The following is a 21,611-nucleotide window of genomic DNA, read 5'->3' on the forward strand; positions in this document are numbered from 1 at the left end:
CTTTAAAGAAACATCATTATATTTTGTGGGTTATGGACCACATAGGCCTATGCTTTGTTTTGCAATGATATATGTATGCCACAATCTCATTATCCATTCAAAGCTTCAACTTCGTGTAAAAAGAAACAGCCTTCCTCAACCTCTCAACCAAGAAAAGAATGAAGAGTTTGCACTTGTGCAGCAGTAGCCTCACCTTTCCTCCATTACTACACCTCCATCCTCACCTAATCATCAGCACTTCAGAAGAAAATAGGAAGCAACACAGAGGAAGGGATCTCACACTACATGCAGCAAGATCTGGTGGCTTCTCATTGAATTCAGTATGTCCTAAAACTCAATAGCTAGCCTCATTTTGCTTCTTTTTGGCTAGTTTTTCATCAAACTCAGTCTTCCCCCATTAGATGACAGAGTTAACGATATTCGTAAGGTTTGTATCTTAATTAGAATGCAATGAGATTGTGTAAAACCTCATGTTAACTGGCGCACTACTGTCTCGACGCAGATAACAAACAGGTGCAAAACATGTAAAGGCCAAGGTGCAATAGAATGTCCGGGGTGTAAGGTTTTGCCAATTAAAACAACCTTTGAACTATTTCATCCTACTCTTGTATTAACCATTATTCAACTGGAATTAAACTAACAGAGGTTGTTTTTTGTGCTGGAAATCAACTAGGGAACAGGAAAGAACAAGAAGAATGGCAACATTTTTGAGCGATGGAAGTAAGTCAAGCGTCTTCCGTTAACATGATCACAAGAATCACTCTTCAGCCTGATGATGATCCTTTTTTGTCTGATCATGAATAGGTGCTTTGAGTGCCAAGGATTCGGGCTCAAGAGTTGTCCTGTTTGCGGCAAAGGAGGATTGACACCAGAACAACGCGGTGAAAGATGAACTAAACATTTTGTCAGGCACTCAACATTTCTGAAAATCAGCCAACCTTTATTTTATTTTACAACATAAGTGTGTTACTAGTAGTTCATGATATATATGTAGCATGAACAACATCGGGCACAGTGGTGAGCTTTATGTTTAAGTACATGATCATGGTTTGAACTGTATCCAGAAGACTGGTTTTTATTTAGGTTCCAGTACAATAGAGAGTTCCATCACCGCGGTAAATTTTGCAACCGGATGGAGCAAAGCAGCAGTTGCAGGGTGGTTGCAGCTGCTGAGAACCCGAAGAGGGGCAAGTCATGTAAAAGCTTCCATCAACTATGCAGTATTGTGGGCAGATTTTCGCACTTGCATACTGCAGATTGTATTCCAGAAACAGCATGGCTGTCATAAACAAACTAAACATGAGAGAACAGAAAAAACTGTGCTTTTCTGTAAATTAATGTTGCAAGAACAAGAAACACAAAGTACCACATAAGAAAAGAGAGAAGGAGCAAAGTCTGGCGCTAGCTGCCATCATGCACTGGGGAATTCTTGATCTAAGGTCTTGAGTATTTATAACCAAGAATAGTGAAATCAGTAGAAAAATTATGGAGAGTGCACTGCACCAGTTATGAACTAGTGTTGCTTAGTCAAAGTGAACTGAAAATGTTTTCCAAGGTTCACAGATTATTTTATTTATATAATTAATTATGATAAGATTCAAAAGTCTAAGTTGTGGAGTAAGTTATGACGTCACTGGAGTTTATGTCAAACAAGCTTTATTATTAGTGGGTGAACCGTTCTAAAATTTTTATGTTTTTTTTTTTAAAAAAAAAACAAATCGAAGGGTGGTATCTAAATATTGATATAATTATGTAATTGATGTTTTTAAAAATAAAATAAAATAGTGAATTGGGCTAAATTACCTTAATCTTCTATGTTCATTAGTGGGCTTAGAACATGACAGAATTGGGTAGCAAACATTGTGGGCCTACGCTTCACTTTGTAACAGTAACATTAACAGAAACTCTTGTATCAAGGGACAACATAGTCTCGTACATATTTGTCTTCTCCAGCATTTCTTTGAAAGGGATACAACAACGTTTTCCGCTTCAAATTTCTCACAAGAACAGGTACTCCATCAAGCTAACATCTTCGTTCATTGTTTTCCCCCTGATTCTTGATCCAATATGTATGAATGTTATGGTTTATCGATTATTATATATAAACTATAACATAGATCTCTGATTTATAAGCAAAATTCCAAATGTATAATATGACATCATTTTCCAGAATCAATGTGATTGATTTACATATATTTGATATTTCTTGTAATATCAAATTGCAGAGGTTGTTTCCTGGGATTCCTTTCTCTCTTTGTTTGAATACTTGCGATGGATCCGATGAGAGGACAAGGAGGCATTCAGATGCTACTCACTGCAGAACATGAGGCTCAACAAATTGTCACGGCTGCTAGAAACCGTAAAAGAAAATAATTATCTTCATACAATGCATTTATTTTCAAATACATGAACTTTGATATATGTTGTTTCCATGCATACCATATTGTCAGTGAAAATGGCAAGGCTGAAGCAGGCTAAGGATGAGGCCGACGGGGAAGTGGCAAAGTATAAGTCGCATTTGGAAGCCGAGTACCACAAGAGTATTTCTGAGGTTGTTTTCGCATTCTATTACTGCATAATTGTTCTAATATGATCAGCACTTTGTGTTTCTTGTCTGTTGTTTTGCTTTTCCAACATGAACGATGAAGTTACGTGCAGTAACAAAGTTTTGTGACTATCTATGTAGTCAACTGGGAGCTCTGACTCAACGGGGAAGAGGCTTGAGGCAGAAACCGAAGCAAAGATTCAAAACTTGAAGGCAAAGGCCTCGAATGTATCCCCTGAGGTTGTTCAAATGCTGCTCAAGTACATCACAACCGTGAGAACTTGATGTAAGAATGCATGTTTCTTTATCATGTTTATTAGTAGTTGCTTCTGTCGTTCTTCTAATCATCTTCCGATGGAACAGTGACGTCATGATGAAGGTAACCTGGTTATTATCCGATTAACATGGACTAGATAAAAACTTACATGGAACTTCTGATGTGATTCGAATGATTTTGTTCTTAAATTTGTAGTTTTGACCTCTTCTAGCAGAAGGGTCTAAAGAGTCATATTAGTCGGACAACGATTCTGTGTTTTACTGCTGTTGTATGCCGCTGCATATGACAACAATTCTGTGTTGTATACTTGTGTTTTACTGCTGTTGATGCCGCTGCTGAAAGACAGGTGCCTGTTTTTCCCCTACAGATTAAAACAATAAAAGAGACAGATATGCAGAACTTGCTACATCAATAAAAGGGCGAAAGATTATGTCGATGAAGTTGTACTTCTAGAAGATTTACTTATGCTTCTTGCAATACAACTTTTAGCAGTACTTTCCATCCATTTGTTCTCATTTTATCTTCTACAACTATAGATCTGCTCTGGAGTGTATGTAAGAAGGATATTGCAAATACTCCTGTGTTATTGGATTCAGAATAAAGGTTGACACGATCACGTTTCTAATACAAGGAAGTTCGGTTAAACTCATCTTACAGTATGGCCTCTTAAACCAGTCCTATAAAACGAGAAATCACCCCTAAGTTGTCTCCGTTTTCAGCATTTCTGTGTCTTAATGGTGCAGACGATGACACTGTCACTAAAGAAGAATGCAGTACTCTTCAAATTTCTGCACATAAAAGACCAGCATACCTGAGACAGGTCATAGGCACTGAACATATGCCATTGATCATATCCAGATTTCCAGGACCAGGATATTATATGTTTGCCCTCATTCTCGATTAACCACAACGAACGATAAACCTAATACTAGCAATTCCCAAGATTTGTCTTCCAAATTATAGCTCTTCAGCATGTATTCTTCAAAAAGACAGTAGAGTTTTTCCCCTCCTCATGGTGGCACAGCTGAGCATTCTTCTGCTGATCAAGAAATTGAGTGCTACATTCTTTGAAAGAGCTCACATTCAAAGGGAAACATTCCAAGAACCAAGGAATACGATTCATGCACGTTTCGTTACACGAATCAAGATAGATGGTCTTGACACCTTATCATCATATACTGGACATCCGCCAACTCTTGTAAACTGCCTGAAAACGACTTTGATGAGCAAATGCAGTTTGTTTAGGACTAATGCTAGGATGTTTGCACTTATCTTCCAGAAGATCAACCCAAGATTTCCATTCTGTCACTGATTTTTCTTACAAGTTGGCAAAAATTATCCATGGGAGTTGTAGGCACAGAATGCAGGTCCTGGAATTTTTAGGGGCCTTTACTTATATATTCTACAGTTGTAGAAAAGGTTCAAACTTCCTCTGGCTCTTTCTTATCTCTCGGTCACTAATATGCAAAGTTGGAAATTAATATTGTTTTGGAAAATTTCATAGATAACTTTTAAAGAATATAGCAATATGCAAGTGTCCCATTAAGTTAGAACGGACAAAATCTCACGCAACGGAGCAACAATTGAGTCACAAGCCGCATTATTTGACTCCTTTTTGTGGGAACAAGACCATGTGCCCATCCCAAACCCCTCTCATGGGGAGCTAATAATGTAGGCAAATATCCGAATCGATTGTAAATGAGAAATTTGAGTGGTTTATTAGTCCCTTCTTAGACAATAAGCCCAAAGTTCTAATTTCCCTAATGAGACGCTTTTTCAACTTTGAATCATATAATGTGTGAACGGATAATACCTCATGCAACGGATATCGATCCTGTGGGGAGTGCACGCCACATTATTTGGCACTCCCTGTGGGAACAAGGTTGTATGACCGTCTCACACCCCTCGTTTGAAGCTAATAGTATAAGCAAATGTCTCGTATTGATTATATGTCTTACAATTTGTACATGTGCTTGACTTTAGTAGGGGACGAAAATCAGTATTGTGTATCATTGTTTCTTCTAAAATCCCGAAGTTAGGTGAGAGAATTAATAGGAACGCGATTTTATTTTAGAAGACCAATTTTATTTTGCGATATTCGAAAGAAATGACGATGGGATGTTATGGAGAAAATCATAATATGCTGGTGTTAATAGGTTGGGCCGGACCTATAGACTCCATTGTCCTAGTCCAGTCCATCAATTTGGTAGGCCTGGATTCTTTGGTTAAGCCCCGTCCTATAAAGTTATTCAAAGCAGCCCAAGCCCCAAACAAAAGCCCAATCAAAGCTCCAGTCATTACAACTCACGATTATCTTCTCCTGGTGAAGTCGTGATCTATCCGTCTTCTACACTCTTCACACTGGAGAAGAAAGCAATTTGCAGTAAATCACAGTGCCTAAATATTAAAAGCCCGTTAAAATTCACAATTGCTCACTTCTCAAGAAATTTTGATTTTGTAGTTTCCCAAATTTCTGTAAATGCAATCTTGATTTCCAATTTCCCGCAGAAAGAATGTCAGAAGCAACGTCGCAAAGCCAACCTCCGGCGAAGGATTTAATCGGCTCCTACTTCCTCGATCTCTGGTGCCACACTTCCAAAACCCTAGCCGTAAAACCCGAAACCAAATATGCGTCCGAATTTGAAGAGGAAGAGGAGGAATCTCCGACAGAGTTAGATACTGTAAATAGCTCCGGCGGCTTCTCGGTGGTGGGCCCCGACAAGCTTTCCCTTTTGTATCCCAGCGTTAATTTGCATGGACACGACGTTGGAGTGGCGCAGGCGAATCGCGCTGCACCAATGAAGCGGCTTCTTTATTATTTTGAGATTCATGTAAAGAACGCTGGGTCAAAGGGGCAAATTGCCATCGGATTTACTACCTCTGCTTTCAGACTCCGCCGCCAACCAGGGTATATTTGCGGTTTGCCAATTTGAAGCGTGTTATAACCCTGGATTCATGGGGTTTTCCTTGTCCTTGTTAATTTATCTTGAGTTTTTTTAGTGATGGAGGTTGATTTGGGGATTTGGTTGGGGATTTTGATCTGGTAAAGAGTAGTTTTGTTGTTAGAGATCATCTGGCGACGAAAATGAAGCCACTGCTTAATTCTTTTGCTTATCCTTTTTACGTTTCAAAGAATGTGTTTTTGGAAGTTGAAGGTTGCTTCAAATAGCTGGTATTTTTTATGAGTGGTGATACGGGGTGATATGCTATTTCTGGAGTTGTACTATGCCTTGTTTGGTTGGGGGAAAACAACTTTAGCTGCATCAGTATCTTGTGATGTTTTGCGCATTTGTTTGCCTATGCTTTCAGTTACTTCTCCTCATAAGGAATTTAGGAATTGTTTGTGCATTACTGATTACCATCTTATCATAATTATACTTTTGGTTTCTTCATATGTATTTTTCACATGACTTTAAAGTTATTGTTTTAGTTGTCTTTATAGTCTCTTTCTTTTCTGAGGTTAATGGCCAAGCCTTATTGTGTTTCAAAATGGAGAAACTGAATGAAACAAAAATGTAGTTACAAGAGTCAAGAATGAGATAGATTGAATGGCGACTCACGATAATAATTCTTAATAGAATAGTTGAGAATTTCAATCAACTATTATGCTTTTTAAAAATTCAAGCTCTAATCTTATTTTGCTTTAAAGTTCTTTCTAGAGCTTCTGATTAAGTGGTTCTCTGTTGTTATCTTTCTGGTGGTGGTTATTTGATTTTGAAGTTCTCATTGATGCTTCTATATCCGACAGCTGGGAAGCAAACAGTTACGGATATCATGGTGATGATGGGATGCTTTATCGTGGACATGGAAAAGGAGACACATTTGGCCCAACCTACACAACTGGTGATACAGTTGGTGGTGGTATCAACTATGCAACACAAGAATTCTTTTTCACGTAAGTTAGTCTGCAATTTAGATTCACCTTTATACTGGATGTTTTGCTTGTGGATACAACTTACATGGGTCCTTAGGATTGAGAACAGAAGTCGCCCATACCTTTTTCAATTAATTTCTAATGGTATTTGAGATTTTATTTATATCCATACAGTTATTTCATCTATTTATTTTATTTCTAAAATTTCTTACGATATTTTCCCTTTTACCAGAAAAAATGGGGTTGTAGTAGGCTCGGTGTATAAGGATGTCAAGGGTCCAGTGATACCTACAGTTGCTGTCCATAGCCAAAATGAGGAGTATGTATCTTGTTTAAAGTTTTCGTATCACTTGTCTCATTTCCATGTTTGTTATCTGGACATGCTACTGGTCACTGGTTCTGGCACTATAGGTCCATGTTTGTGGTCTGGACATGCTACTGCTCACTTGATCTGGCAATGTATGGTCCAAGGAGGTCAATTTTTTATAGATATTCTTATGGTTAAGTGTTGATCTTATTATGACAGGGTGACTGTAAACTTCGGAAAGGATCCATTTGTCTTCGATCTTAAAGTAAGTTTTACTTTCTTTTCTTGGTCAACTCCTTTCTCAAAATAAGCTAGCTGGATTTGTTCCACTTGTTTATAAATTATCCTTTGCTTAAATCATGTTAGTGCCCAAGAAGTACTCATTTATGGAAAATTATCTACCAATTTGAAATGCCTGCTAGCTTATTAGTCAAGTTTGGAAGATGCCTACTGTCAAGTTTTATGATTTTTTTTTCTAATTATTTGCTTTAAACTTAATCTTCAATTCATGGACTTTGTTTCGGGTACACTGTGTAGGTAACTTTGAACATAGCTCCGCATTTCTGTAAAAAAGAAAGGAATTCTTAATAGAATGTTGGGAATGTCAAAGTATGTTATGGTATTTAATCTACCCATCTGATGTCGTGAATCCATTGATCAGGCGTATGAAGCAGAACAAAGAGCTAAACAACAGATAAAAATTGACAATATCACAATACCACAGGATGCCAGTTATGGGTAAGTTTCAAAAGCTTTTGATAAAGAAGGGTTCAGGATCTGCTATATCATAATATGCTATAACTAACTCTTTGAAAGCTTTGAGAATGATCTTTGGTAAACATTAAGTCCCAGTTTATTAATTCAACCAGCCTTGGTTTTATGTCTTTGTGGTATGAGATACAAATTTGTAAATATTCTTCGTATCAGCATGACGTATATGATTGTGCTGACAGATTTTTCAAAATTGTCCTCAAATGCATTGATGCCTCTTCCAAGCTAAAACTTCCGTTCACAATTTTGACATCTTGATACTGGGTTTAAGTCCAGAAAAGAGATTGATGTATGGTGTAAAGATTCTAAAGAAATACATTGCTGACATCTTAGACAAGAAGATGGTAAAATTAGTGCCCGGACATCTCACGCTCTTTTTATATCACTTTAAGATTAAGATTTGCAACTCATATTTTCTTTCTTAATTGCATTGATTTTTTGTTTTCCAGAATAGTTCGATCCTATTTACAACACTATGGATATGAAGAGACTCTAAAGTTGTTTGACATTGCTGGTCAAAGTACTGTGCCTCCCATTTCTCTGGTTCCAGAATATGGTTTTAGTGAGGAAGACAGCATGTATGCATTGAATCAGAGGAGGACTCTTCGACAGGTATGACCTGAAGCATGGTTCTTTTCTTTGTATTTACTCTGTGTGAGCTTCATTGTTCTGACTTTTTCATCATTGAATTTAAAGAATTTCCCAGCAAGCACTGACTTTTTTCATCATTGAATTTAAAGGTTATGTCGCAGTAACATACTTCTCGAACTAATTATTTTTGGGGTTGAACAATGCATACTTGAGTTGCTGTAATAATATTGTCCTTAGTGCTAATTTTTCGTTTCAACATTTTGTTTTAGCAAAACTTGGTGTTCTGACTTTCCATTCTATTATTACTGGCTTTTATTATTATAATAAGTTGCTTAATTGGTCCTTTGCAGATTAGTCTTGATTGATTAATTTTCTTCTTGGTCATGTAGCTAATAAAGTCCGGAAAGATTGATGAGACATTTTCAACACTTCGCAAGTGGTATCCTCAGACTGTTGAGGTAGATTATCTAATGCTCTTTTCTGCCGAATTGGTAACTTCCAATTATCTTGATTGTTTTACGTAGTTAGCTTTTCAAACATTCTTAACGCAGAGGACTTTATTGGTTGTCACTGTATCAATATAATCTGTCAGGATATGTTTGTATAAATATTGTCCTCCATTTTGAGGTATATCATTACTTCTACTATAGTGAACACTCTTAGTGCAGCCATGAGGTTTCTGCGTGGTGTTTTTCTGGCTGATAATCATGATTTACTATGGGCTTATCCTTTTCAATTCCCAAGTTCCCAGAATAAGTCTCCTTTTAGTTGAAGTACTGTGCTTCAGAATGTCACTGGATTATCTGATGCTTTAATGATTAATACTTATTTATCCCATCAGTTGATTATTATTCTTTACAATGCAGGATGACACGTCAACCATTTGCTTTTTGCTACATTGTCAAAAATTTATTGAGCTTGTCCGGGTAATCATCTTTCTCTTGTGTCATTTATGGGATAATGGATGTATTTAGGTGTCTGAACTCCACTTCTCATTTGTTTTTCCCCAACATGTGTCTCCCCATTTTTCTCAGTAGGTGAGGTTGGGGTGGGGAATGAATGATGGGAAAGAAGGGTGTGGAATCAATTTGTTTAATCCTGAATGGGTGAGCATTTGGTGCTAGATCACACAAAGTTATATCCATTAAATATAAGTCATTATGTCATGGTTGCTGTTAGACTTGCCTGAATCTGCCTTAACAAGTTGAAAGTGAATCAATTATCTCTTCGAAGCGGTAACATACTTATACTCTTTACTGTAATACATAGACAAAAATGAAGGAACTGATGCCCATTTGTGAAGTAGCCAACTTACGTGATTGCCTTAGGTACAGTTCTCCTCTGTCTAAGAATTTGAAGCTTTTCTAGATGAATTTTAAGCTTTTAGATGGGATAGTCGCCCCGTCTAGTTTCGAGTCTTACCGCCACTCATGCTCAGAGTTTCACATGCTACACTTAATAAAAAAAAAAAAAGGAATTCTCACTGCTCAGAAAGAGGTAGAGACATTAAATTTTCTGTTGCTGAAGTTTTAAAGTATCTGATATCTATGATATTTCAATGGCTGTGTTCTGCTTTGCCTGAATCCTCTAGTCATGCATTCATTTATTAATTTGCCAACTCGAATATATTTTACGAATAGCTTCTGAATTAGGTATAACAAAGTATGAAGGAATATAGGATATGGTTTCATATTCTTTTGTGATTGCTCGGCCTTTGAATGGGAGTTCACAACTCTGTTTATCAAGTCTTATATTGTACTGCAGGATGGGAAGCTGGAGGAAGCTATAATGTATGGCAGAAGTGAATTTGAAAAGTTCAAGAAGTTGTCAGGGTTTGATGATCTAGTTAAGGTATTCCTCTTTATTAAAGTCTGTTGCTTCATAGGAGAAGGAAAATGCTTGCACCTGTTTCATTTAGCCTTTCACCATATGATTGGGTGCAAATACATATTCATTTGGTAATGCATAATTGCATATAGCACAGTGTTGAATGCAAAAAAGAAAAAAAAGAAAAAAACCGGTTGCTCCCCTTTTCTCTTTGTATCAATCTTCAGCTGTTGTTTTGATTGCAACGATCACAGGGATTTTATACCTCTTTTTTCTGTGTTTTGGATGTGAGAGAGTTATGACTTAGCCTTGAACCTCTAGGATCCAGATTAAATTGGATATCGTATGCTGTATGGAAAAATCTCTATTTATCAGATGCTAATGGGAAAACAAAATTTGTATTGATTTTAGATTGAGACCCTCTTGCCAATACATAATTGTGCAACTATTTGATTTTGAGCACCTGCACCACATAGCATTTTCTTTGGTTATTTTGGCATCACTGTCTTCTCCTGCTAGGATTGTGCTGCTTTATTGGCATATGAACAACCGAGCAAGTCATCTGTTGGATATCTTCTTCAAGAATCTCAACGGGAGCTGGTAGCTGATGCAGTGAATGCTATGGTTTTATCAACAAATCCAAAGTTGAAAGATGCTAGCCTCTGCATGCACTCATGTCTTGAGAGACTGATAAGACAGGTTACTGCTTGCTTTTTGGAGAAGAGGTCCTTGAATGGGGATCAGGGTGAAGCTTTCCAATTGAGCAGAATTCTCAAGAGTGGTAAGAAAGGTTAAGCCAGTTCTACCCGTAGACCAGTTAACCTTCTGTGTATATGTTCAGTTGACCTCCTTGGCTACCCTGCATCGGGTTATAAACTTGCGGTTGATATACACAACAGAAAGCCTTGATCTGCAGCAGACCCCTATTCTCCCGTGGTGGCATCCTCTGGTTTGTGTTCACAACCGCTCAATAGATTAGATGGATGAATGGGGTCGACATACTGTATTTCTAGAGATAGAGTTGTCGTCGAACTGAAATTGCTGGAATTGTGATGTACAGGTTGATTGATATAATCTTTTGTTATGGTTGACTCTGTACATGAGGTTTATCTTCCACACAAACGAGCTACATTTCGATTTGGATGGTGAACTACTTTCGGAATGCTATTCCTTTTTCAAATTGCCTGGATCTATACAGCACCGAATGTAATTTATATTACATGATCACCAAGTAATTTTGTTAATCTATGAAAAATTTGATAGAAGGTGCGCTAGAGATAGATCTTTTACTCCAGACGCTAGACGATTTATCTTAACTTGAGAATGAATTTGTTTATTCTTTTCGCATTTCTTGTTTGTTATACAAATCTTCTAAAAGACAGTAACTTCACGTCCCACAATTTTAAAAAGAAATAGTTATAATTAACTCAATTAAATCGAATATTTTCCTAACATAACGGAAGGAAATGGTCATGAGTATGACAAAGAAATGGAAGATTATTCGATTTATTACGGATCACCTCATTAAGGCATAACTCAAGATTTAGATTGAATTAGAACGAGTTAAAAATGGTAGGTGGATTGAATTAGAACGAGTTAAAAATGGTAGGTGGGGTATTAGAATTATTTTCCTTTTGAACAGAGGGAGAGGGTGAAAACTGCATTGCAAAGTTGGTGGACAGTAAAAAACAAGAAAGAATATCAATGGATCCCTTCTATTTTGGGAACGTGAATTGCGCTCCTTTTCTCACCCATCTCTTTCTCTTGCTTTGTCTGTTCTTCCTCAGATGGAGAAAAGGGATCATTCATATATACATCTATTCCAAATCCAACATTCATACGCAGGTTAATTTGCCGCCTTTTCTCCTTTACTTTCCCCTATACTCCAGAATACAGAATTTCTGGAGTTGAGGGTCAACCACCCTTTGTCCATCCTCCCCGCCACAAACTACCTTTTGTAAAGATCTCTCTCTCTCCCTCCCCCCTCCCCCGCCCCCTCTATCTCTCGGTGTCTTGCATGCATGGTTGTTGTATATGATAATATAGTATGTGTAATGTGTGTAGATCTTCTGTTCTGAGTCTTGGATCCTGATATATGTCCAAGAAATCGTTGATGCGAGTAAAAATGTTGGACTTATGTGTGGGATTCTTGCAGTTTTTTTAGAACATTAGGAACAAGCCGTTTCTTCAATGGTTAAAATATGCTTTTGTTTGGATCAATAGAAAACTAGCATTGTGTTCCAGGGAGGGAACACATTTTGGGTCGGGGCTCGTTTATTTTGAGAGGTTTGAAACTATTTCTGGGATATTGCATTGGTTCACTTCATTCTACATCTGCATTAACGAAGGATTGCAAGATGTCTGGAGTCTAGCAGAAACTTTGTTCAAGAAGTACTAATTGATTGCCTGTTTGGAAGTCATCTGTTCAAAATTTGATATGATATTAAAACATCTTCTATTGCATTGCTCCCCCCCCCCTTTCCCCCCCCCCCCCGCCACAAACTACCTTTTGTAAAGATCTCTCTCTCTCCCTCCCCCCTCCCCCGCCCCCTCTATCTCTCGGTGTCTTGCATGCATGGTTGTTGTATATGATAATATAGTATGTGTAATGTGTGTAGATCTTCTGTTCTGAGTCTTGGATCCTGATATATGTCCAAGAAATCGTTGATGCGAGTAAAAATGTTGGACTTATGTGTGGGATTCTTGCAGTTTTTTTAGAACATTAGGAACAAGCCGTTTCTTCAATGGTTAAAATATGCTTTTGTTTGGATCAATAGAAAACTAGCATTGTGTTCCAGGGAGGGAACACATTTTGGGTCGGGGCTCGTTTATTTTGAGAGGTTTGAAACTATTTCTGGGATATTGCATTGGTTCACTTCATTCTACATCTGCATTAACGAAGGATTGCAAGATGTCTGGAGTCTAGCAGAAACTTTGTTCAAGAAGTACTAATTGATTGCCTGTTTGGAAGTCATCTGTTCAAAATTTGATATGATATTAAAACATCTTCTATTGCATTGCTTTTAATAAAGATAAAAATTTTCCACATTTCTTAACTGGCAGGCTTGTTCAGGGATGGAAGGTGCAAATGGTTTGTCAAACCTGAAAACCTTGGCTTATACCGGCAGATGTGTGCCACTCTCTCCATATCCCTTCCTATCTACTTCCACATCCTACTCTGATTCTTCACTGGCTGAATCAAAGGGAAATGTGAAGTGTCAGGGAAGTGTAATTAACCACCATCGATGTTCTTCCGAGAGCTTCCTTATAGAGGAGCAACCCTCATGGCTTGATGATCTTTTAAATGAGTCAGAAACTCTTATCCACAGAGGTCATCATCGTCGCTCAGCAAGTGATTCTTATGCATACTTGGGAGAAGCAGCAGAGACATTAAACATAAGTGAGGAACCTAAATATGTCAATGCAAATGTTGGGACCTCTACAAGATCACAAAACCTATTGCATTACAAAGATGTAGACAGCAACTCCACTGAGACCAAGACAAACTCACTAGCTGAGAAAAATAATCAGGTCTTGAACCAATTGCAAATATGAATATGTTATTTGTAGAAGAGATTGCATTTTTTAAGATGGATATGTTATTGCAGGAGTTGGAAGAAGTGGTATCTACTTTAGCTGTAGAGCAAAGCAGAGATGAAACTAGTTCACAGAATCTTGAGGGATCTGCTGATAAAACTGGTGCTTCTCAAAAGTCTTCTGGATCGAAAGATTCGAAGCGTGCTAAACAGTATGAATTTTGCTCATATTCTCCCCTTATTGGCATATAACACTCATCTTCTTCTCAGATGACTCTTGAATGTTTCATCTGTTAACTGTGTGTGAAATTATATTTTTGTCGCAATGAGAGACAAGAATTAAAGTGAAGGAGGTGGCCTTAATAGTTATCTTTTGCTTTCTTTTTGTCGCAATGAAAGACAAGAATTAAAGTGAAGGAGTCGGCCTTAATAGTTATCTTTTGAATTCTTTCTATGTTCTCCCGCCAACAAATATGCAGGCACAATGCCCATCGGTCTAGGGTAAGGAAACTTCAGTACATAGCTCATCTTGAAAGGACTGTTCAAATCTTGAAGGTAAACTATTGTTATATGCTTTTCTTTTTGTAGAAGAGAAGAAGGAAAAATGTTAAGACCCTTTGCTGATCTGTGCATTGATGCTTATGGCACTAAGACTCCCCTTTTACATTTCAGGCAGAAGGATCTGAAGTTTCAGCTGAACTTGAATTCATTGAACAGCAGAATATGATCTTGAACATGGAAAATAGAGCATTGAGGCAGCGCCTGGAGAGTATCTCACAGGAGCAAATCATCAAACACTGTAACATTCTCTATTTTAACCCATACCTTTTTTTTCAATGTATTGCTTCCTCATCGGTAAAGTTTACTCCTTTGAAGGCCACAAGATGTTCCCTGCTGGCCCTTACCAGTGTCAAAGTTTACTGGCCGACTCATCAATAGGCTTTAATCCTCCTGCCAGCCACTTTCATAATCAAATCTGAAGTCCCTTTTCAAACTTTCTGGATTCATATTCTCATTCCATTATAATATGTTCCACATAGGCTGATTTCCATTTTTCGATCTTCCTCTGTCGGTTTCTCCATGAGAATCGCCTTTAAGTGATTCATCAATCAATGACTGTTTAACGCCCTCTTTTTTCAGGTGGGAAATGCTTGGTTTCTGCAAAGCCTAACTTGTTTGTCTCAAAAATGTTTCCCAGGGGAGCAAGGGATGTTAGAGAGAGAAATTGGGAGGTTGCAAACTCTATATCATCTACAGAAGCAACAGCAAATGCAGCTGCAGCATCATCAGCAGCAACCACACAACCAGCATTCCAAACAGCGTCGAAACAGAAGTAGAGATCTTGATCATCAATCAAACAGTTCCACAAAGAATAAGGACAAGGATGCCAGTTCCAGCAAAAATTCAGTTACTGGTTCTGTTCGAGTCTAATCGACCCAAGTGCTATTCCAACTAGCCCAAACACACACACAAGCTGATGGGGGGCACAGAAACATTCTATTTCAGTCCCACCAGTTTCTCCTCTATTTATTTTTCACCTTTTTCCTTATTGTTTTCTGGTTCTTTATTACTTGTGCTGCTGCCACCGCTAGTTCATCACTTCTATTTTTAATGATCTAGATTTAGCAGGGCCTTTCCAATGCTTAAGAAGTCAGCCCTGAACTGTACAGTTGACTTTCAGCAGGGTACTGGTAGCCAGTTGAGGAATAGAAGTGAGCTACCACTTGTTTGAAGTGGTTTTTCATACACTTCTACATGTAGCTTAATTTATATCATTTCTTCTTTCTTGCCAATATTTGTTGATACCACAACAGAAATCACACATCTAAAGCTAAATATACAGCAGAAGCCACCAGTTCTATCAATTTTTTAAGCAAGTGAATTCCCCTTGACCTTGCACCCGTCACGGGTTTGTTCCAATATGTTGAAGCAATGTTTGCACAATAGGGGTTTTCTTGGATGGATAGCCTGATCAAGTCCTCTTTCCTTTAAAAGATTTCCAAGTCTTTTTCTTTTTTTTCCACCTTAAAACAGCCATTTTCTCAAATCTCCACCTGCGATATCTTTGACGATTCTTTAACCAAGCTGAGTAGTCTTTACCTTGTTTGCATTCAACAAAACCGACCAAGTCATCAAAATCACAGATGTTATCGTCCATCTTCAACACACACTTGAAGAACGTCTCCCCGTTGCATGTCTCCTCTGTTTCTTCTTCCAAGCCTCCAACAGCCTCCTCGTGCGTTGCATTTGCCAAAGTTTGTGACCTTAAAGTTTCCTTTTCATTACAATTGTTTTCCGTAACACTGCAAAAGAGTTGACAGTCAGGAAGCAAGACAATGTAACAGAGACACTAGCATGGATAAAAGATCATATCATAGAAGTACTTTAAGTACTGTTTAATGGACTCCCTTGTCTGCGACATGAAGGCATTTAACCACCATAAACTCATACCAACAACATTTGATTGTTTGATAACACATTGATGAATAGGTTTAATGAAAAAATGACTAGGCATTTTACGAATCCTATCATTCTGTCAGAGGTATGCTGTGTCCAAACAAACATAACAAGTGTACAATTCCCTATTTAGCTTTTCAATATTGAATCATGGTCCAAAGTCGTGGTACTCACGATATATCATAAGATATTATTCCATATCGATCGCGGTGTATTGAAATATTATTGGGCAACACGAAGCAAATACATTATGCAATGCTTAAAAGATTACAAAATAATATAAAATTTATGAAAAAGAAAAATAAGCATCCCAAATTACTGCGAAATATTACGAACCAAAGTTTTATCATATCAAGCATTAATCAAATTAAAGGTAAATTACAATGGGCTCTCCTCAGGTTTGCCATAATTACAAATACCCCTTTATTGTTTGAAAAATTGCAAATCCCCTCGTGGAATTAACGGCCGTCTAGCAAATACCCCCTACTATGGGCTGTCACGAGAAAATATTTGTTAGACAATACGTTAATTTTGGGGGGTATTTATAAATTTTCAAACACGAGAAGGTATTTGTAATCGTAACAAGCCTCAGGGGAGCCCGTTCTGATTTACCCTATATTTAATCATAGAAATGCTTAAGATAAATCTGCATCACACCACTGAAGTCTCATGTCTTATTGTGCTTAATGGGAGCTATCAATACTTCACTGGCACAAGGTTTCATTAAAAAACTTGGTCTGCTTTTTGTTATTCGGTCAACTTTTTTATTCTTGATTTCTAGTTTTTCACTGTCAAGGAATGACAACTTCAACGCCCAAGCTGATGGATTTCCATCACTATGAAAGAGGAATGACTTCTAGTCTGGACAACTAGCTTTTACCATCACCAAAACCCTCGAAACCAGGCTGTCAATCGCCAAGATTTTCTCAGCCTCAACAAGCTCCAACAATCAGCACATTACTCAAGTTCAAGACTATCCATCAATGGGAAGGCATGTACCAGGCATTAGATGCTCATATCATTTTCTCACCCATAAAATCTGATATTATCAGTTATATTGTTAGATTCAAGCGATATTATCATTGTATCGGCGATAATACCGGATATTATAGGGGATATTAAATCATTTCGGATAATACATGTAATAGGGTGATTTTCAGTGCTGATTCGGTTAAGTATCGGCCGATACTTCAAACCATGTACTGGATACCTAACCCATCATATAAGTTGACATCATGTTAGAAGTACAAATAAATGCATTCGTTGTGGATCACTAGTCTATAAGTCTATCTTCAAGTATAAATCGAGAATCTCGAGTAACTGGCCAAGCCGCTAAAGTAGCTAAAGTAGTGATGAATCCCATCAGTAAAATGGGTCCTAGTCACACAGGAAAAAATGCACAAGGGCAACGCACCGAACCTATCCTGTTTGAAGCTTAGATGAATCAGAAATCATTTTTTATTTTACATCACACAGACTCACAGAAAATTAGGGGAAACTGAAATAGCTGCAGCGAAGCTTGATAATCCCCTAAATAATATGTTCCATGCAAGTGCTGGTTCTTATGTTAACGTAAGAGAAGGACAAAATGAGAGGTTAGAAACATGTATAGTATCATCAGTTACCTCGAATACAGAGACCGTATCTTCTGAAACTTTGATGCCACCACAAGGCTGGAGCTTTGATCTACCACTGTCTGCATTATTGAAAAACAATTTGAACCTCAAAACACGAATAAATTTCCCATGTGTAAATGTTGAAAGGAACGCAAGAACAGTTACCTCCTGCAACCTGACCACTGGTGATCCGGATGAAGAAGATTCTTTGTAGGAATCAACCATTGATTCCAATGCATCTAAGTCACCCTCCTCAAAAACAAATAAATTCAACAGTGCAAGAATTGTCAACAAACAGGCTTTCACCAAGCAATCAAGCCCACTGGCAAAGCTTAGCGACATCAAGCCGGAAAAATGGAAAAACATCATTTTGGAATCCTTATGCCTCATAGAATGGCTTGACATCACACTCGACAAAACTTGTTGTATCGGTAAATTGATGTCCAAATCTCTGAAACAGGTGATTGTACCCAAAATGATATCATACTCCTTGCATGAAGTGAAGTGTTTCAAGTTTTTCAAGCTTTGAGAATCATCACTATGTCTAAGACACCAAATAGCTTGTAGCAATGAGATGCTCATTAATTTCAATAAAGAAGCAAGGAGATATATGTGCTGCAGCATTGTACCCTCAGCTGGTCGTATTGCTTTATCATCATAGCTTTCAGAAGCCTTGAGAACTAAGCAACTTAAGATGGCTAAACTCTCATCTTGGCATGGTAATACATAAAGGTTTTGACACTCCTTAACGAATCTCATCGAAGAACTAACCAGGTCAGATTTCATTCTAAAGAAGCTATCCTTCTGATTGTGATTTGAAGAATTCTCTAACTCGGTGATTAGACTATCAACCTTACTTTTTGTCTCCGGAGATATGTAAAACTCAAATGGTGGATGAGCAATATCATGTGACGAAATGGATGTAAAGCCCATGGGAAGGGTAGAAGATCCATCTATCTGCAAACAAGACATGTATATGATGTACAAGGTGACTGACTTTTCAAAAGTTGACAGGAAGCAATTGGTGAGTCTACGATCTGGTTTCAAAGTCTTGATATCAATGGCTTCAGAAACTAGTGAAATCAAATGAGCTTGCATATATCTTGGTGCAGAAACCATGAAAGGACTGAGAAGTAATGATATAGCTGCAGTAACACCCAATGCAGGAGCTCCGAAAAGATACTTAAGTTCTTTGGCATGCGTACAAAACAACCGACTGAGAAAATCTCCAAAAGCTTGCTTATCAGAAAATGAGAGGATAAAATGATGACACATTGCTTCAATCAAGATGCCAATATCACAGTGGGCAGAGTGAGGATTAAATAGCATTTCATTGATAGAAGCAACAGAATTAATCAGCTTAAGGCACCCTCTTGATTGCCCATGCACCAACAGCTCATCCACAAATACCTGTCAACACAATTTCCACAACTTGTGAATTATTACAGCAATTTGAAAGATTCAACAAAAACAAATCTCATGCCATCCAAGTGAACTTATATAAAGAGGCAGTGTAATTCTAAAAGAACATAAGATAGATGAGGAAGTAAGTTCTCCAGTTTCCAACTGGGCAATATCTTCAAGGGTGAACAAAATGGCATGAAACCATAGAAACAATTCAGAGATGGACAAAAGTATGACTATGTCTCCCAATAGTCTCAAAGTATTTTGTACTTCTTGCCAGATATTAGATGTCTATGAATTGAGTGAGAGATGCTGATGGGGGCATTTTCTTTCTTTATGTTAGAAAAGGGAGGCACATGAACTAAGCAACGATGCTTTTGTTGGAAACTTGACTGTATCTTTGGTTATGAGTATAATTGTCCACATAAAATCAAATAACATCTTCGATAAGTTCAAATTAATGTGTAAATGCCACAACTTCGTCCCAAACATCAGATTGATATCTGTTGGTCATTGTTTTATATTAGCAAGAGTGCTAATCCATCAGGTTGAACTATGAGAGCCCCAAAATTAAGTGTCTCTTTCACAGCTGATCATCACCAGAAAATTCAACTCCTAAAAGAAGTGCTGCATGATTGTCAACCAGGAAATCACATGGTGAAAATGTTACACATTGACAATGGAAAAATAAGAAAGCTAGGACTGTGACTCCTCTATGCCAAGTAACAGATCAAGAACATGCCATAAAATTACCTCAAGCATTGTAGACTTGAGAAAAAGAAGAGGATTACAAGGCTCCAAAAATTGTATGGAAGCTGTGAAGCCCTCAACATAGGAGGTAGAACAACCATTATCAGCTGGAGCACATTCACGGAAGACTGACTTCTCAAAGACGAATGCATGTGTCCCAGTGTTCTCAACTAAATTTGGTGAAGTCAACTTTCTGAGTATCCTTAAGAAAATCGGCCCTTTTTCCAAGATAAGATTTGGCTTGGCTGCGAGCAAAGTCAATAGTAACATGCAACATCTGAACAGCAAATTCATTATTTCCACAGCATTGCATAGGGCTAGATGGAAGTTACTCTCTCCAAGATCCTTGTTGGCAGAAATACGACAAAAAATTGAGAACAATCGCTCAAATCTTTCCTCCAGTTCTTTGAAGAGTACGTTGGAGAGCTTATAAATGTCTCCACAGGTCACTTTGATCCCTCCATCACAAATTTCAAGGTCAAGTTCAGGTGACCCTACTGCATATTTGGCACTCCACTGTGCGCTAGAAGACAAATGGATGAGAAGGTGATACAAATTCTTCAACACCGGTGGTTTCATTCCCTGAAATATTAAGCCCTGTGTTACAGTATGGAAAACCAGATAGCAACTAGCAAGGTGCTCCACCTAATTAGCCACCCCCAATCCCACCACCACGGACACATACAAATTCAGCACTAAAGATACCAGAGACAAAAATTGGAAATCATCACAGGTTCATCCAGAAAACAAAGTAATACAAAGATGAAACTTTCTTCTTGTTCTGTTTTCTACTCAAAATACATCTTCAAAAAATTTGATGACAATTTTTATTGCCAATTATAAAAAATCCTCCATTGAGAGAAAAAAGATTATAAGTCCCAGATTTCAACTTGTACTTTCAAACCAAAATTACATTATAAGTCGCCTAGTCTTCCTTCATCAAGTTCCTAAACTTTCTGAACCATTTTACTTGGCCTCGGAAAATTCTATTCTACAACTAAAAAAACAACCAGAATGGTCCACACATATAGTGCTTTGCGATACTACGACTTAATTGGCAAGAACTAGTGAAAAAAACAAATTTTACATGAAAAGAGAAACCCCAACCTCAGGCGACTCGATGATATGGAAAAGGAACCTGAAATCGCGGCAATAATCAGAAAAATCTTCATTCGAGCACTGGCTTCGAGACCTTGTCTTGCTAGGGCTCATCTTCGTTGAACCCATCATAAATTAGGGAAACATGAAAAATTTTCCCTAATACATGAAGGTCGGAGCTTTAGGTTTTGGCGCGAAAAGAGATGGTGGTGGTGACTGCAATTCATATTGCATAGCGAGTGCTAGATTTTACTTATGTATGAATGTTTTTGTGTTTTTCAATGAATAAAAACCCATTCTTTTACAGTTTTTTATTTTGAAAATATTTTACTTATGTATGAATGTTTTTGTCTTTTTCAATGAATAAAAACCCATTCTTTTACAGTTTTTTATTTTGAAAATTTAGTACCAATTCAACTTTATTTTCAAAGATAAGTCCATAGTCAAAACTCTACACCAACGTTTCAATCCTCAAGTCAAAAATAATTTATTGGATTTCAAAATTAAGCATGTACTGTATTTATAGGTTAGCCATCTAATTCTCAATTATTTTGGATT

General features: G+C 37.6%; 5 protein-coding genes across 8 annotated transcripts; 4 read left to right on the top strand and 1 right to left on the bottom strand.

Annotated features, from left to right (window-relative positions):
* Window positions 85-1,066, top strand: LOC105175607. Its single transcript, XM_011098105.2, has 4 exons — window positions 85-320; window positions 503-562; window positions 674-720; window positions 805-1,066. Exons 1-4 carry the CDS (start codon window positions 159-161, stop codon window positions 890-892), a joined length of 357 nt encoding a protein of 118 aa, XP_011096407.1. The 5' UTR covers window positions 85-158; the 3' UTR covers window positions 893-1,066.
* On the top strand, window positions 1,765-3,449 carry LOC105175616 (V-type proton ATPase subunit G-like). The gene is made up of 5 exons (XM_011098117.2): window positions 1,765-2,010; window positions 2,226-2,359; window positions 2,451-2,551; window positions 2,687-2,831; window positions 3,190-3,449. The coding sequence occupies exons 2-4, from the start codon at window positions 2,272-2,274 to the stop codon at window positions 2,828-2,830; spliced, it is 333 nt and encodes a 110-aa protein (XP_011096419.1). The 5' UTR covers window positions 1,765-2,010; window positions 2,226-2,271; the 3' UTR covers window position 2,831; window positions 3,190-3,449.
* On the top strand, window positions 5,135-11,372 carry LOC105175625 (ran-binding protein 9). The gene is made up of 10 exons (XM_011098130.2): window positions 5,135-5,730; window positions 6,571-6,717; window positions 6,929-7,015; window positions 7,223-7,268; window positions 7,665-7,741; window positions 8,224-8,386; window positions 8,755-8,823; window positions 9,232-9,291; window positions 10,130-10,216; window positions 10,712-11,372. Exons 1-10 carry the CDS (start codon window positions 5,336-5,338, stop codon window positions 10,985-10,987), a joined length of 1,407 nt encoding a protein of 468 aa, XP_011096432.1. The 5' UTR covers window positions 5,135-5,335; the 3' UTR covers window positions 10,988-11,372.
* On the top strand, window positions 11,829-15,521 carry LOC105175650 (uncharacterized protein At4g06598-like). Of its 3 annotated transcripts, none has more exons than XM_011098154.2 (6): window positions 11,829-12,037; window positions 13,256-13,723; window positions 13,801-13,940; window positions 14,208-14,283; window positions 14,401-14,527; window positions 14,927-15,521. In XM_011098154.2, the coding sequence occupies exons 1-6, from the start codon at window positions 11,897-11,899 to the stop codon at window positions 15,157-15,159; spliced, it is 1,185 nt and encodes a 394-aa protein (XP_011096456.1). In that variant the 5' UTR covers window positions 11,829-11,896; the 3' UTR covers window positions 15,160-15,521. The 3 variants fall into 3 exon arrangements, with proteins under 3 accessions (XP_011096456.1, XP_020554123.1, XP_020554126.1); XM_020698464.1 differs by having other exon boundaries at window positions 11,949-12,149; XM_020698467.1 differs by lacking the exon at window positions 11,829-12,037 and adding an exon at window positions 12,664-12,703.
* Window positions 15,585-21,343, bottom strand: LOC105175635. 2 transcript variants are annotated; one of them, XM_011098148.2, is made up of 5 exons: window positions 21,094-21,343; window positions 19,959-20,537; window positions 17,967-19,211; window positions 17,811-17,881; window positions 15,585-16,031 (listed from the first exon to the last, which is right to left on the bottom strand). In XM_011098148.2, exons 2-5 carry the CDS (start codon window positions 20,532-20,534, stop codon window positions 15,701-15,703), a joined length of 2,223 nt encoding a protein of 740 aa, XP_011096450.1. In that variant the 5' UTR covers window positions 20,535-20,537; window positions 21,094-21,343; the 3' UTR covers window positions 15,585-15,700. The 2 variants fall into 2 exon arrangements, with proteins under 2 accessions (XP_011096450.1, XP_011096443.1); XM_011098141.2 differs by having other exon boundaries at window positions 21,063-21,342.

The sequence above is a fragment of the Sesamum indicum genome, linkage group LG2 (assembly GCF_000512975.1).
Source record: "Sesamum indicum cultivar Zhongzhi No. 13 linkage group LG2, S_indicum_v1.0, whole genome shotgun sequence".
In the NCBI taxonomy this organism is placed as follows: domain Eukaryota; kingdom Viridiplantae; phylum Streptophyta; class Magnoliopsida; order Lamiales; family Pedaliaceae; genus Sesamum; species Sesamum indicum.